Here is a 17,137-nt window from a genome sequence, read left to right as displayed (position 1 = left end):
CTGATGTAGGTGTCAGCGATAGGGAGTCCTGGGTTGGAGACCAGGATGTCCCTCATTAAATTCTTCCTTCTAGATTTTGTGAGAGGGATAGGAGATAGAGTAGGAGTTAGAAAAGATGGGAGAAGCAGAGAGCACCATAGAGGGTGCAAGGAGGAAAGTAGGAGGAGGAGGAGGGAGCGAAAGAGAGAAGGAGAGATGCACAGCCCGGCGCTGCACAACAAAGGATGCACATAGAGGGAAACACAGTCAGGAGCACACAGGAGGAGCAGATGGGTGACACACAAATGTACAACGCTACCCACAGCGGGGTGGGGACCTAGAGAATGGGAGAGAGCCTAATGGGACACAGTTCACAGCACAAACAGTAGCCACAGTTGAAAGGGGACCTAGAGAGTGGGAGAGAGCCTAATTGGACACAGTTCACAGTACAACAGTTGCCGCAATTGAAAGGGGACATAGAGAAGGGACACAAAAACACAAAGTACGGCCAGTCGCTAGAGGGGAGAGCCTAGGGTTGTGCAGAGACAGAGTACATTTTGTCAGATGGTTAGGTGGAAGAACACGCAAAGGCCGGGAAGTTTAATAGAGAGCAGTAGTGGCTGCTCCCACTTCCCGCACCTTTCTAACCTTTCGGTCACTAATGTTCAACAGCTGCGCCACACGCTTGCACTCTGTGCCGCTACCCCTTTGTCACCAAACACCTGTGTCGCACAACACCGGAGCCTTGTCCTACATGGGTCTGATCCTCTGTTCTTAAAGGTTTGGATGTGTGGATGTAGGCACAACTTATTACGTACCAACGGGCAGCGTCTCCTGTGCACCTGCGTCGCACAACACTGCATCCTTGTCCTGTGAGGGCTTTGCCACAGAGGGTCCGATCCTCGGTTCTTAATGGTTTGAATGCGTGAACATTCACGCAATGTTTTGCGTACCAACGGGCAGTATCTCCTGCGTCGCACAACACTGCAAGGAATTCTGCCAAAATAGCAACACCTTCTCCTTTCTGAGACTCCCTGTTAATCCACTTAATCTGAAAATGTTCTGGGGCATTTGTGTCGGCCTTAGCACTTATCGGCACTAACCTTTTTCAAGTTTCTGTTAGTAATACTCTTGAGAGGTTTGCATACCAAGCCCTGCTTCCTGATAAGATTATCTGGAAATTGATAAGAAAGGGGTTAGACAAAGCACACAGTTCAGTAATAATGGGACCAATCTGCAGCTTTGTGGAAGCAACCCAGTGCAGTACATTGCCTTTAATGTGGGTCGGTTTCGCTGTTGTGTACTGCAATTTCAATATTATTTAGTATTTGTTTCGGCAGGAGGGACTCGTTATCAATCTCATTCCCTCTCCACCTATTAAAGTTCCCCATCAACAAGGTGGAGGAGTCCAATTTGTTTAAATTTGTTAGAATAGGAAATATACCAACATGTCACCTCCAGAATTCAGACTGCCGAAAATTCTGACACTTTCATTTTTTTGACCCCCCCCCCCCTCTTTACAGCACATGTATAAGTGGGAGGTGGTATGGGATATAATACAAGTATGGGAAGGATGCAGGGGTCTCCAACCGCATATGTATGTGGTGTAAAGGGTGTTGGAAAAAAAAGTCACAATTTTCGGCCATCAGATTTATGAGGGTTGCAGTAATCACATAGATCCTTCGAATATATATCAGTTCTTCATTAAAGTTATTATCTTGGTATATCGGCCACCAAACGAGATGCATATTAGTACAGTGCACCAGATACGAGGTGATTTTTAGGTGTAGTATCTCGCAATCCTCACAAGTAACAGTAGATCTGGAGAGGCGTAAGTCTCCTCTAATTATAACTGCTACTCCTGCCCCATTTCCACAGTCTCTATTTTGACCATGGAATTTGAAGACTTTCGGAGTGGCTTTGACCACTGGAATCTTTCAGCCACGTTTCCGTAATAGCCATGATGTCTATATTTCTGTCCAGTATCTAGTCCTGAATATTACTGGCTGATTTACCCTGTGAACGAGTATTAAGTAGGGCAATTTTTTGTTTGTGCCTTTCTTTCAGACAGGTTTCGTGACTAAACCTCCTCTTTCTTCCATGCGTATATTTTTAATTTCTCCTGATGAACATTTAAAGTTGAGGTGAGTGCTTGTGGTGTAATTTCTTGGTTAGACGCATGCTCTTTGAATGTATAGTGCGTCTCTATGTGTATTTCCCTTCTCTGAATGAGTGCCACAGTCGGTTGTATATCTGTTGCCCTCTCGGAACAGCAACTTCGACTTTTTTCCTCCATCACTTTGAGCAGACTTTGGGCCTCATTACACGGTAGGTGGTAAGGGTTTACCGGTACCGGTATTTTACCGGTACCGGTAAACCCTTACCGTCTTACTACGAGGTCCCTTTGCGGGTTGGGGAATTTAACGCCTGCTTTTTGCAGGCGTTAAAAACCAACCCGCAAAGGGACCAGGGAGCCAATTACGGTACCGCAATTTGCGGTACCGTAAGTAGCGCCTTCCCCATTCCCATAGAGCCCTATGGGGCAAAAATGGGAATGGGGAAGGGCAATGGGGGAAGGGGGAATTACCGCCCCACCAACCTTGGAATAGGGCGGTAATTCCCCTTTCCACCAAGGCGGTGCCGGTATTTTACCGGCATGGGCCAAGGTGCTAATAGCACCTTGGTCCACCGCCATCCGTGTAATGAGGCCCTTTGACTTTTAATAGTCTGATCCGAGGTCTTAAGATTTATGATGTTATCCTGTTCCATATTACTTTTGGTATTATCATGACTATCCAAATTGATTATGCAAGGATAGTGGCCAGCATTATCTGTGGTATTTAAGTTATGCTGAGCGATTACTAAGTTTTCCTATCCTATGTATTGGAGGTCCACTTGTACTACATCTATGGTTGAAATATTTGTACCGTCCTCATGGGCAGGTATATCATGTTTTGGTGCAACATAACTCGGTTAGAATTCTTGTAAATATCTGAATGCAATGGCTTCCCGTGCCGTTTTCCAGGCAGCCATGGCTAAATCAGGAGTAGAGGAACAAGCCATGGTGAAGATTGCCACTACAGGTAAAGGTACTAAAATAGCTACACAAAATTCAGGCCTGGAAAACAAGAAGATTCAACTAGAAGTACACTTACCTAGAAGGTAAAACATCCAGCGCCCACAACTGGCACTAAACGGCTTCTTGCTATTGCGCTGGCTCTGCCATGCCTGCAGGCAAGGTAAAGGACAAATGAACTACAATTGGTGCTGGGGACTGTAGTTCTTCAGCTAACGGAGCACGCAGAGGTTTAGAAGCAGAACCATGCTCTCGGTGCACAGAATGAAGGAGAAATATTAAAGTTAGAGGCAATTCTAGCTTGAGGGCAAGGATAGGTTTTGGACACCGGCTTTAAAGTTGAACTCTTTGACTCAGACTTCCCTTCGTTTCGCTCAGGTAGGGAAATCCTACCTTAGGATAGGGAAAGTTAGGCCTTCTACCATACTGACATTTGATTTAATTAACCTTTTTATATTGAGCTTTGCATCTGTTGTCTGTGTCTTTCTTCATGATTCCTTTACAGTAGGCTTTGGGGAATTGGACAAGAATGTTGGTTGTGGGTGAAATTCATGCATGGAATGGAACAAGTTCCATACATGTAAGATAACTGCATGTAGTAGAGCAAATGTGTTGGAAGACTGAGAGTGGCATGAAATGAAGCAGGGTTGCTTGATATGGGAGGCTGAATAGAAATTAACATCAGTGCTCAGTGTGGGGATACTTAAGGTGTGTGAGGCAGGTGTGCTGGGTGTGAGCGATGTACTAGAAATAGAGCAGAAGTGCTGGAAATACAAGCTTATCAGTTGTCTCTGGAAGGGGGCCCCAGTTGTAATGGATCTTTTATCCATAGAGTAGCTCTAGGGAGAAGGTAGTATGTGAGACCTGTTGCTTGTCATCCATGCCACAGTAGATCCTGCTGTTTGAGATACTGAGGCAGCATGAGTATGAAAGGTTGTGCAAAGGTTCTGGTATGTGTCCCTGCTAAGGTCACAGATTGAGACCTTTTTTGAGTCTGAATGAATCATGAGAGTTATTCACCATTCCATAAAATGATGACTTTGAGAATATATGTATGAAGCTCATCTTTAAGAACATTTCTAATAAAATGTGTTTTTTTTCCACAGCTGCCTCTTTATCTCACCCTTTACTGTCCAGCCTCATCTGGATGCTGCGGCAAGCTTGGGAGGCCATTACTCCTGTTAACTTCATGCCTGGGATCTACCACTGAGCCTGTGAAGCACATCAGAAGGACCAAGAGTCTTTGCATCTGTTGCTTCCATGAGACTGACTATATAGGTCTTGTCTGATGCTCATTGACATTGCAAGCCTCGTAGCCCATCACTGTTGAAAGGGACAAAGCAGTATTTTCATGGTGGGCTTCATATATCTGAGAATGACTGACCACACCCAGAGTCAATGCCATCTGTACTTTTCCTTTTTGCTAGAAACATCTTAAGCTTTCCCAGATAATACATGTTCTAACCACAAAGGACGTGCTGTATCCCCAACAATGATCTGCCTTACTATAAACAAAGAGTGACTGTTCTACCAGCAAGTAACTGCTCTAGTCAGCCATGCAGTTAATTGTTAAATTCACCTCAGCAAGGGTCGGATCTACCTATATGAGCAAGGAACTGCTCTGTCGATCCCTGCGAGGAACTGCTGACAACAAGAGGTACCATATTGGAACTAAAATCATCAAATGTGGCACCTTTGCAAAAGGGGAAGGGGCACCATATCAGCCCTTAGCAAGAGGTTGCATACATCCTTGCATCATTCACTGTACATCTCAGAAAGGCTCTCCTGCATCATTAAAATGACCATCTATGCCCCAAACACAGCTCTAATTCAACCTGCTACAATGGTATGCCACCACCCACTAGTGATCTGCAGCTTCAACTACCAGGATGTGCCCATTATCCCCACACCTTGGCAGTAGTCTCTAGGCAAAGTCCCTCCAACATGAATGTGTTAAAGCCTCAAAGATCTTCCACTCACAAGAAAGAAATAACACCTCTCAAGACAAGGATCTAATCTACTCATCCCATAATGTCAGATAAAGACATGAGCTCAACTCATCATCAGACCACAAATGAACAAAATGACAAAAAGAAAGACACACTCCTGTCTTGACGGTACCAACTACTCCACTCAAAAGATCAATTCTACTGTTCAGCACGAAAACTCTATGCACCCTGTAATTCAAATGTCTTTACTCCCAAAATAGTGTGTTGTACACTGCATCAAACATATGCTCCTGTATCAAAGAACCGGCAGTCCATCTAGCAAGTATGAGCCCTTTTTTTTTATAAGCTTTATTTTGCATTTTTGTATTCATCTACCTACCTTGTACACAGACCCATCATTCTGAATATACCAGAATACATCATCTCGTTTCCAAATCTGAACATCCCATATCATAACTTAACTTTAGCGACATGTATGAGATCTCAAAAGACCCAATACCCCTTTTCCCCCTTATTCATGCCATAAACAAGAGTTCCTCCCCCGCTTTTATTGACACAAATCTTAAATTCAATGTTGAACCATATCATATTGAAAAATTGTTCAATGACATTGGCCTATAAAAGTGCAAATCCCTTTCCCTTTGTCATAAAAACTCGTGTAACGGGATCCAGACCACTAAATATTTGTGGTAGTGTCCAGGAAGTCATTGGCAATATCCTTTTCCATTACTAGCCCTCGCCATATTCGCCCCACCCTGCCCCACCCCCATTGTGCAAGAATACAACCTTCTTTAGATTTCCAAAACTGGGCCATTGTTAACCTGGCGGGCATTCAAAAGATGTGTGATCGGCTTGTGCACCTCTTGCTCCATATATCCCAGCAGAGGCCGCCCCCAGTATCAGTACCACAGGGTCTAGGGGCAATTGTACCCCTGTGATCTCTTTAATATATCCCAATATTTCTTTTCAATATATTTGTGAACATGGGCAAGGCTACCTCATATGTCCCAGGTTACCAATATCCCCACATTCTCTGCAGCACAGAGGGGAAGATTTTGTTATATTACTGAAATGCTGAGGGGTGAGATACCATCTAAAGCATATTTTATATGCTGCTTCCTTATTAGCCGAACACTTGGAGGTTTTATGTGCCCTTTCCCATATTTGGCCTCACCTTTCCTCTGAAATGTCTGTGTCTAGGTCTCTCTCCCAGTGATCCATATACGGAATCTGATCTTCTGCGGAAGCAGTATCCAAATGTTAGAGATGCTTTTTTTTCACCCCTCCCTCTACCATAGTGAGTTCAATCCCTCCAGGTGTTTACCAGCCCACCGAACTTCTCTATTTGTAAACTAGTGTCTGATTTGTTTATAGCGAAAACATTCCTTTTGTCCCATTTAAAATGTCTCCTTACAGTGTTCAAAGGATTGGGGAACCCCTTCCTTATACAGATCTGCTAGAATAATAGCATCTCACCCTGTCAAGGCATCAAAGTAATTCCTACTCATCCCTGGTCTAAAATCAGAATTGTGACTGAGAAGATAAGGACCCCAGTCCTGGAATCATCTTTTTTTTAAATGTTGAAGCCCTATTCCGGTATGTTAAGGAACATTTAGCTGACTCCATTTGTTCACCCCCACTGTGTCTTGCTGTACCACCCAGAAAAGGGAGTTTGTCTAAAGGGATAATGTCGCCCCTTGTTCCACATCACGCCATCTTTCAATTCCAGGTTGCAACTTCCATTCCAACCTAGGTGTAATATGGGCTCCCAATAAATATATCCTGATATCTGGGCTACCCAGCCCACCTAATAGCAGAGTTCTAGTAAGGACTTTTCTCGGGATTCTAGCTCTGTTCCTATTCCAAATAAAAGAAAACAGATTGGTATGATTTGACCGTGGCATAATTGTTCACAGCGGAATTGACTATAGGCAATTTTGCTGAAAACCCAATTTGGCTGAGGCCAAATTCCACAAATTCATTTTCACCTCCCACTCCCCCCAATACAACCCACCCCCTCCCCCATTTACCTTTCAGCGTCCGCTTTCATTCTGACCCTGATGGCGTCAGTTCCGTCCCTGCAACGTGGGTCAGAACTGACACTGCATGATCCCTTCCTCTGTTTTTGATTTTGTTTTTAAAAGTCCCCTACTTCTAATGTCCCGGTAGCGGGGGACAACCCATCAACCCCCTTTCCCATTATAGCGAGCAAGGGGAGCGGGGGACACCAACGCAACCCCTGTTCACCTTGTTTGCTATAATGGAACCGTATGGACTAGTTGACCGCATTTTTAGTTGTGTGATCATTTTGTACAGCCTAAATGCAGTCAACTAGGTCATACGGTAAAATATATTCGGTTAAATTGGCCAATTCCAAGAAAACACTCCCCCCTGTAATCTCTTGATTATAACGGCTGGAATAATACATATGGGCAAAGCTCTAAACACATACAAGATTCTTGGGAGTAAGGTCATTTTAATCGCCTCAATTCTGGAAAACCATGAGAGCTCCGGCAGGTCCCAACGTTTAAGATCCTCAATTAGTCTCTCCAAAGAGGAGGGATATTAGCCTTGTATAGCTCCGTATAAGAAGCTGTCAGGCATATCCCTAGATAGTCTACCCCCTCCCGTTCCAAGATTATAGGCTATTCCGTGACCCATTTTTCAACCATTTCCAGATGTTCCAAATTTCCATTAATGTTGAGCTCTTTAGATTTCTTATAATTGCCAGAGACTTCCCCCAAATCCCTAAGATTGTCATCACCTTCGGTAAGGATTTCTCTGTATCCTGCAGAAACAACAATATATTGTCTGCATAGGGAGCTATGCCCCCTGTCCATCACCCCCACAATATCAGTGTCCCGTCTAACCCTGTAGGCAAGCGGCTCCATTGCCATCACAAAAATCAATGGGGAAAGCGGGCATCCCTGACGAGTGCTTCTCAATATATTCTTAGGGGCCGGCAGTGTTCCATTCATATTAATTCTCGTAACCAGAATCTGAAAGTTTTGCAAGATCATCTTTATAATAGTGGGTCCCAACCCAAATGCTTCCAGTGTATGCTGCAAATGCGTCCAGTCCATGCTGTCAAATACTCTTCATGAATCCAAAGCCAGCACTGACATTTCTTGCCCCGTCCGCTTCCCCCAGTCAATAGGGTTGACAGCCCCCTGAATGTTATTATGCATATTCCGCCCTGTAATGAAACCAGTTTGGTCTGGGTGAATTAATTTGGGTAACACCAACATCAATATAGAAGATAAAATGTTGGCATATGTTTTATTGAATTTTTTTATTGTTTATGTTTTAAAACAAACCTTTATAGTTCATCTCTTTAAAACATACAATCAAAATCTTTGCAATTTATCACGTTAAATTATCCTGAGATAAAAAATAGATAAACAGGAGCAATAACATGGTTTCTAAGTAAAAGAGAAAAGAGTATCCATACATACAACAAGGTACAAATACAATTATCAGAGGATTCTGCCTTTTTCATTTCCATAGGTCTAGTCCTTTAAGAATCTCACCACAGCAAGTGTCTGAGCAACAGATCTGCCCCCCAACATGATTGACCATAGGTGCTCTGCTCTGAGTCCACATGCGCCAAATTGTTAACAAAAGTACCAAGAAATATAATGTGCTGAGACACCAGTGCAGGTCAAAATAATAATAGATGCTTTAAATCTTCCATTGCCCTCAGGTTACAACTAAACCTACAAAAGGGCAATTCATTGAGCAACCCATTTCGAATGCACACTATTCCCTTTGTTAGTAGTACATTAAAACAAAATCTCATAAATGTATTCCTATACCCCCGATTCGGAAATCTTAGCACATAAGATTCTGCTGTACCCTCTCTCTCGTGAACACTTCTCAGGTGTCCATACAAAGTGAACTCACCAAGGGCCTCCCCTGTTCGTATCGGTCCCTTAATAATAACACAGTAACTTTCACTTTGGATGGGTTAGAGATCAAGATGTCACTAGACCCATCTTACCCCCCAAGTTGGTCTTGACGGTGACCTACAAAAACATTTCTAGCAGAGCCGGTATAGGTATGCACCACTATTCCTAAATCAGCGTACATAGTGTTGAATTTTCACGTACAAAACCAGCTGCTTCCACACTACCTTAACTAGAAAATGATTGCAGGCCAAACCCATGACGAATGACCGCTAAGGGGACACACTGCGGAATAAAACACTGTCCTCCTCCAAAGCAAGGCTTTGTAGTAGTCCAATTCCTCCATCAACCAGGTGGGGAGGACCTCCAAACCATAACGTAGTTTTGGAACCACTTTACCAATATAAAATGTCTTCGCTTTACAACAAAACGTCATCACCTTTGTTTTTTGAGGGTTGATTTTTTAATTTATTAACCCCTGTATACTGAGCAAATGCTGTGAGCAGTCGCTGAAGGCTAATTGGTGTCATAACAAAGAGAAGAAAATTGCTGTACACAAGCCAGGATAACTTTACCTTTACTTTCGGCAATGCAACATACAGATTAAAGGGCGGTGCCAAAACCCTTGTTGCAGTCCAGATTTCGTATCTATAACCCCTCATTATTTAACCTCCCCAAAATCAAAGCCTCTGTGTAAAGATATATAAAAATGTTGAGGAGGCCGATGGGCATACCCCAGCTTTGTAATTTTGCCCATAATAAATTATGGTCCACTGAATCAAAAGCGCTGGAGAGATCCAATGGTACATGTAAATCGGCGGGGTGTTTACCCCAGGCCATTGACTGCAAACCATGCATAAGGAAACCGTTACAATCGAACCGTGTTTGGGCCTTTTTTAACAGAACCTTCCTCACTTGCCCACTGCTCAACCTAATCCAAGATTAAGGTCGTGAAAATATTGCTAAACATATCAGCGAGTGTTACCCAACGTAGAAAGATTGCCTTTCTTATAATTTGGAATCATGTATGTGTTTTTCCAAGGCAGCAGAGTCCTCTGTAGACCAATAATGTCCCTGAACAGGATATACAAGATAGATGCCCACATCTATGGAGCCTGTTTAAAGACAGTATTAGATAGTTGGTTGGGGCCCCCTGCCCTCGAGCTACTTGCCCAACAAATGTGCGACTCAGTCATCCAATCTAAAATCTGAACTCCAGACTATGTCGTCTTTGGGCACAATCTGCGCTGAGTCACACACTTTTTCTCCTTACAAATCCAAGAAGTGTAGAACTCAGACATCGTCTGGTATGGGATTTGTTTGAACCACCTCTTGGTTTATCTCCAGCACATTAATATCAGACCAGAAATTAGCTTCTGACTTCACTTCAGTAATGGCTACCATAGCCTGCCCATCCTGCTGCAGGAATAAGTGCCGATGGGCCTTGGGCCAGTTTTTGTATCTTTGTCTCTCTTTCCCGATTAAGCTAACAACACTAAATCCCGGGCACACGGCTTAATATCACTTATTAACTTCCCACTTCATTTGTTTTTGTTCTTGAACAGCCTTATCATACCTATGCACACGGTGTTTTATCACTCTTGCCCTTACTCTTGTCTCTGTTAGAGGTGATATAGAATATCGATTAGCACTGTTTGGCATATATTTTAGCATCTCGATTGAGGAGAGAAATAGGGTGGTGAAAAAGGGCGCTAACTTTCACATTTTACTGGGTCCTTACCAGGCTTAAGTACTAGTGTTGTCATCAAAATACCTATATCCTGTGACACCAACCCTCTTTCTAGAATTGCATTAAATCATTTTGCCATAGGTTGTACTAACCATGGCTTGAATTTTTTAGAATACCCATTGTGAAAACCATCTGGTCCCAGAGTTTTATTCCGAGGTAACGCATCAATAACCAGCCCAACTTCCGCTGGGGTTATGGGGCTATCTAGTAGAGCTGGATCTTCCACTGCTGCCTTTAGTGGGCCTGCCCTTTGTAAACATTATTTTTGTCGTGTTGAATCCCAACTCTCCCCCTTCAATAGGTGTGTATAATATGGCTCAATAATTTCCATTTCATCAGCCTCTTTTTGATGCTTTATACCTTTTCCATTTTTCAATTCTGCAAGATAATTCCTCAGTTTTTGTTTACTTAATTTTGCCGCTATTAGTTGGTTCACCCTATTATCTTTTAATATAGTAAGACTCTTTAGCCTGTAATATCTTTTGGGCTGACTGGTCTGCCACATGCGCCTCCACCTGAGTTCGAGCTTTCATCATTGCTCTTAATGCTCTTAGAGAACCTTTACCCTTGTGCGCCTGTTCCTCCTGTTAAACCACTTGCTCCAGCGCAATTCGCGTGTGGTCCCTTGGTTTCAGAAAAGCCACTGTTTTCCTGGCGAATTCCCCCCCTAATGACAGCTTTTTCTGCATTCCAAATAATTCCCCAGTCCCTATCCCCCACCTCATTTTCTTTAAAGTAATTTTGAATCACTTCCTCCATATGCGCCCTTATTGCTATAACCCTTAAAACCAAATCATTGGTGCGCCACCCCTATCTCTTGGATTCAGTAGACCTATCTATCTGCGTGGCCACAGTTACCGGCGGATGATCGAAAAGATATCTAAGACCTATATCTACCGAAAGCACCATTGGGATCATCTTTGAGGAAACCATATCAGTCCTGGAGTAGGCCCTATGAACCGCTGAGAAGTAATTATAGTCTCTATTTTCTGAATGGAAAAAACGCCATGTCTCTATTTCCGGAGAGGCCTCGCTAATTCCTGTCGGCATCTATTATAATCTTTTCAATGGGGAAAGTGTCTTGTCCATAGTGGGGTCCATCACACAATTAAAATCTCCTCCTATTAACATATCCCTCACAAAGCCTGTCAACCTACTCAAAAGACCTCCGAGGTACTGGTCCTGATGATCATTAGGAGAATATGAATACACAAGAGTGAATACCTGCCCCCTATTTGCCCCTTGAGAATTAAATATCTGCCCTCTGCATCTCTATATAAGTATTCTTTATTGAACCTTACTCCCAGTCCAAAAAAAATTGCAACACCTCTCTTTTTAAACCCACTGGAAGCAAAATGTTGAGTAGGGGATTATTTATGTCTTAACCTCCTTTCATCCTGTTGTAACAAATGCGTTTCCTGGAGGAAACCAGTAGAGATGTTCAGTTCTGATAACTTCTGCAGTCCGGAAGCCCGCTTTGGAGGAGAATTAAGACCCTGAACATTCAGGGTCACCAATCCTAAGTCAGCCATCCCCCGCTTACTAACATTCTCCCCCATAATTGTTGCAAAAAGTTGATTAGCATAAATAAATGTCCTCAATTCCCATCCCCACCCATGTCACCACATCTGAAAACTACTAAAGTACACTACTGAAAACAAATAAAGAACACAAAACAATAAGGGTGACTGTCATAACACAAAACTGAAGTAATTATTCAGACTCCTTGGACCCTACAGTCGTCCAAGGATTTTGGGGTCAATTTTCAGAACCAAAGTCCCTTTCTGCTCCCACCTCTCATCAATCAATTTACTTCCTTTCAATCCCCACACCACTGTTTCTGACCCACACCAACAACTCCTCTCCCCATGCATGTACCCCCAACCCCTCATTGACAATATTACCATCCACAAGTGGAGCCATCCTTAGTTCAGGCAACATTTGCCATACGCTCTCCTTTTCCTCTCACCCTAGGATATGGATGGCCCCTCTTCCAACCTCCCCTTTCTGACATTCTCTGTCCCCTCTTTGTGCCGTCCATATCCGGGTATAAATCAAAAGATGTAGTCCCTCTGTCCTTCTGTAAGAGCTCTGCAACCTCCTCTTCTTTAGAGACATTGTAAGATTTTCCTTTGAATTCGAAGGTCAGACTGCAGTGGAAGGCCCACCTGTAGTGTGCGTCTCTTTCCCAGAGCCAGCTTGTCACTAATCTCAGATTCTTCCTCCTTTGTAAGATTGCTTGTGCCAGATCCTGAAACAATGCTCTCACATATTCTTCCAATTTGTTATCAGCTATTTGCTTCGGAGTCCCCCGCAGCCTGATGTTATTCTGACGCATTCTATTCTCACCATCTTTCCTGCTTCACCATGAGGAATTCCAACTTTTGTTCCATCTTTGACATCATTTCTGATAGCTCAGCTTGTTCATGCACCTGGTCACATAGGGTAGTTTCTACCTCCTCCAATCTTTTTTCTGCTGCCAGTACATGTTTATCCATGTCTGCTATGGACTTGTAAGGTTCACTGTCTTTAATTTCTTTTTTAATTTTAGCAAGCATGAGCTGTAAATCGGACTTAATTGTAGGAGGGTCTTCCATCATCACTGACTCTCGTGGGGAATGTATCTGCACAGCTGCAAGCTGTTAATTTTTCTTTGTGCCCTCCTGAACTTGCATCATGCTTTTGATATCCCCTGATATGGACGTCTTGGGTTTCGCTGGTGCTTTCGCCATATTGCTTTCTCTAACCCATGTAATCAACACTGTAGGCTCTATGCGTCTGAGGAAACCTCTCTAATGCCCACCCCACTGTCCATGAGCCACCTCTAAAGTCAGGCTGGAGCCTCAGTGTTTCTCCTACCTACTCCGAACACAAGCCATGTTGGGTCATGACAGGAGATATAACATCTACTTCAAAATGACATTAGACCATTACCAAGGGCCACTGCGCCAAGATTCTGTCCAAATGCCTGATGAGCCGCCAAAAGTGCAACTTCACTGATTGCCTTTCTGGCCCCCTCTCCACCTCAAAGGTCACGAGTCATTTTCATGGAATAATAAGGACAAGCCACCTATTGCCTCTCCCTTTTCTGGCCGTGTCCCTGTGCAGACTTGGTTTTCCATCAAACGGACGCCGGCATGGACTCCAGCACCTCCAGCAAGCTTGCACGTAACTGGCCCTCTTTGCTGGCTCTTAAGCCATGGTACATGTGAGCCGCTCATGGCGACCGCTCCAATGACCCACTGCCTTCAATACCAAGTTCGCTCCGATCCTCCACACGGCAGCATATCAACAAGAAAGCTGTTCGCTTCTGTCATGCTGTTCCCTCAGCACTTTGCCTGCCTGAATCAGAGCAGCCAACGGCTTACCCGATCCTCCAGCACACAGGTGCCATTTTGCTCATCGGCTCCTCCAAGGCATTTGCTCTCTCTAAACAACCACTGGAGGGTCACCAGGGTCAACCGCTGACCTTGGCCATCACCGTGGGTTTACCCATATGTCACAGAGGGGGGACCCTTTCCACCGCTTCATTAACAAGTGGTGGGAGTGCCCCATGGCCCGGGCTCACAGGAACAGCACCGCCATGCTTCCCTGGTTGGCATGGCCCTCAAGTATGAGCTCCTTAACACACACAAGAATGCCCTCAATCACTCCCTCGAGCAAGGATCTGTGGTCCTACTCCTCAGCCTGGAGATACTGCCTCCCCTTTCCCACACCACAATGATCTTAGATTCCAATCTTCCCACAATAATCTGAGATGCCACTGATCCAACAAGTACTTAGGATTGCGCCCATCCCACAAGGATCTCTGATTCTAACACTTACAATCCTCTGCTGCCCACTTGTACCATAATGATCTTGCAGCCTCCAACCCTATTGCACAGACTTCCTTTTCTTCTTCCTGTCATCCCCTCACCCTCTTAGGGGGGCACTTAAGGATCTGTTGTCCCACAACTAATAGAATATTTGCTTGCCCACTCTGCCTTCAGATATTCCCACAGGCAAGGATCCTTGGTTCCATCTATTCTACCAGGTTCTGTGGTGCCATCCCTGCCACAATGATCTCCCATTCCTAGCTCCCCCAAAGACTATTGACTCATGGTCTATATTTATTGCTGTACATTTTCAATGTTTGATATACTAAATGTATGTAATAAAAAATGATTGATTTTTAAATGTCATACACTGTATGTATTCTAATAGTATGGTTTGAATTTTCACGAAGCATATGTTTAATTGAACAAAAACTGCATATGTTCTCTGCTGCAAGAGTGCAGGAACCTCTTATCGTTGAAGTTGCCTTTAACGTAATGTCCCACAAAGACAAAGGTTTGCTGACTACTGTGCCCCAGCCCTCATGAACAAACTTTACTCTGCTGTATCCTGGGGGCGGGGGGATTGTTTATTTTCATTTATAAAGCACACAACAGCCCAAGAGCATCACAGCGCTGTTACAGTGATCAGTTACATACAATTTGATAGTGTTGCAATATGTAGGCAGTGTCTGTATAGGTAATGTACCTTCAATGGTACCTGACATAAAGAATGTTACGGGCCAGCTCTAATTGGACAGCAAGGTTTTGAGGGTTTTGCGTAATGCCCAGTAGGATGGTTCAGCTCTCAGGGTGTGTGGCAGGGAATTCCACTGTTTGGCTGCAATGTAGGGGAAACTTGCGCCTCCCGCTTTGGTACGCCTAACTTTAGGTTGTATGCAACGATGGGCAAACAGGGTTCTTGTGGGTCTGGAGGAGCAGGCTCTCCTTATCTTCTGGGAAATATAAGGGGGTGCCATCTTAAAGAAGCACTTATGGGTGATAGCCAGGGTTTTCAATAGGACATGCTCTCTGACTTGCAGCCGATGGGCTGCTCTCCTGGCTGCAGATGTGTTCTCCTTTTGGGATATTAAGGGTAGCTCGTAGCACATTATTTCGAATTAATTGTAGCTTCTGGATGTTTTTGGCAGAGGTGCTGGCAAAGAGGACATTGCAATAGTCCAACCTTGAGCCTTTGACCGTCCTGGCGATGGTGAGGCAGCTGTCGGTGGACAGGAAGGGTTTGGCCGCATTCAGTAGTTTGGTCGGGTAGGCTGGCGAGGATGCTATGGAATTGACCTGGCGAGACAGTGAGAGGATGGCATCCAGGTACACCCCAATGGTCTTGACTGAGGAGGAGATGGGGATCCGGATGTTATCAATATTGAATGCTGAGTGTTGGTCATAAAGCTTTTTTTAGTACCGCCAGAGGACCAATCAGCAAGATTTCTGTCTTACCCACGTTTAGACCGAGGTTGTAAGGGTTGTAGGGTGCATCATTGTAACCCCATTTTAATTTCTTATTACAATCCTTTATTTTAAAAATACTTTCTTTTCCTTAAAATTACAGATGTGTGCCTGGACTCCTAGGGACTCGTGGCCAACTCATTGTGAAATAATCCTTCATTTGTTTGTAGCGTTTTTGTTGAGCCGGAGCACACCTAGGCTCCATAGGACACCCTTGGAAGTCTGGGTTGGGTACACAGAAGTTATTTGTCTGAAGGCACACCAAAGGCAAGCCTGTCTGCACGTGCCGATGCTCAAACTGAGCTTCAGGTGAAATCCACCTGTTCCTCACATCACCAATGCAATGTCCCCATTACTCATTATTACCTCTGTTTGTCAAAATCTGAAGGTAAGCACTGATCTCCAAACCAATCGAACCTTAAAACTATTATCATTTGTCCCCCGCAGAAGTCCCCACTTTAATTCCCAATTCTTATGCAGCCCCCCCTAAGGCTCTTGCATCCCAAGTCCCCCTCTACTTTCTATAACAGTAAGGCCATCACCTATCATACCTGCTCCACCCGATCGCAGGGTGTTAGAACTCTGCTGTTAAACTCCTGATCCACTATAAAATATGCTCTTCCCTGATGCCATAAAGGAGTGCAACCTACACATTTTCTTAATCATTGAAACATGATTTGCAGATTCCACCAAGGCCCTGCGATATGACTTCTTTCCTCAGGTTTGTCTTATCCTATCGAAATATAGGATAGGCAGACCTGGCAGGGGTGTTGCAGTTGTGTCTAGGAAAGATATCAATGTCCATCTTCTTAAGGACATAGTTACCCAAATTTGAGGTTCTGTGTTATTACAATTTCTCATTTACCTTTATTGGAATCTTCATTCTAACGTAAAGACCACCCCAACCAGATCTTTGATCATCCTCTAGACCAGCAGACCTGACTGCAACTCCGATCTCCATCTGCCCCCACTAAATTGTGGTTGGGGTATCTAAATTACTGGCTCCAGTTTATGGATTACGCTGTCATTGAATTTCCTGTTTACAGCATAGTGCACTACCCCACTCATAAAGCCAGCCACACATTTTATGATTTTGTTTCATCCACAGAGAGAATTCTTAATGTCTCCTCATGCTTTCAATTCCCAATTTAGTCTTGCTTCATAGCAATAGCTGATCGGTGTTACTTTTATCCTTTTAC

General features: G+C 44.0%; 1 protein-coding gene across 2 annotated transcripts in view; it reads left to right on the top strand.

Moving 5' to 3' along the window:
- The window catches only part of PEX26 (peroxisomal biogenesis factor 26), a 546,723-nt gene extending 531,883 nt beyond the window's left edge, over positions 1 to 14,840 (top strand). For both annotated transcript variants that reach the window (XM_069628688.1, XM_069628687.1), the window contains one exon: positions 4,162 to 14,840. In XM_069628688.1, coding sequence (XP_069484789.1) covers positions 4,162 to 4,265 — 104 coding nt within the window. In that variant the 3' untranslated portion in view covers positions 4,266 to 14,840. The remainder of the gene's footprint in view (positions 1 to 4,161) is intronic.
- Positions 14,841 to 17,137: the final 2,297 nt, after the last annotated feature.

Source organism: Ambystoma mexicanum, chromosome 12 (assembly GCF_040938575.1).
Source record: "Ambystoma mexicanum isolate Mex_15411 chromosome 12, UKY_AmexF1_1, whole genome shotgun sequence".
Taxonomy (NCBI): domain Eukaryota; kingdom Metazoa; phylum Chordata; class Amphibia; order Caudata; family Ambystomatidae; genus Ambystoma; species Ambystoma mexicanum.
Note: the sequence above shows the minus strand (reverse complement) of the source record. Positions and strands in the feature narration are given on the sequence as shown.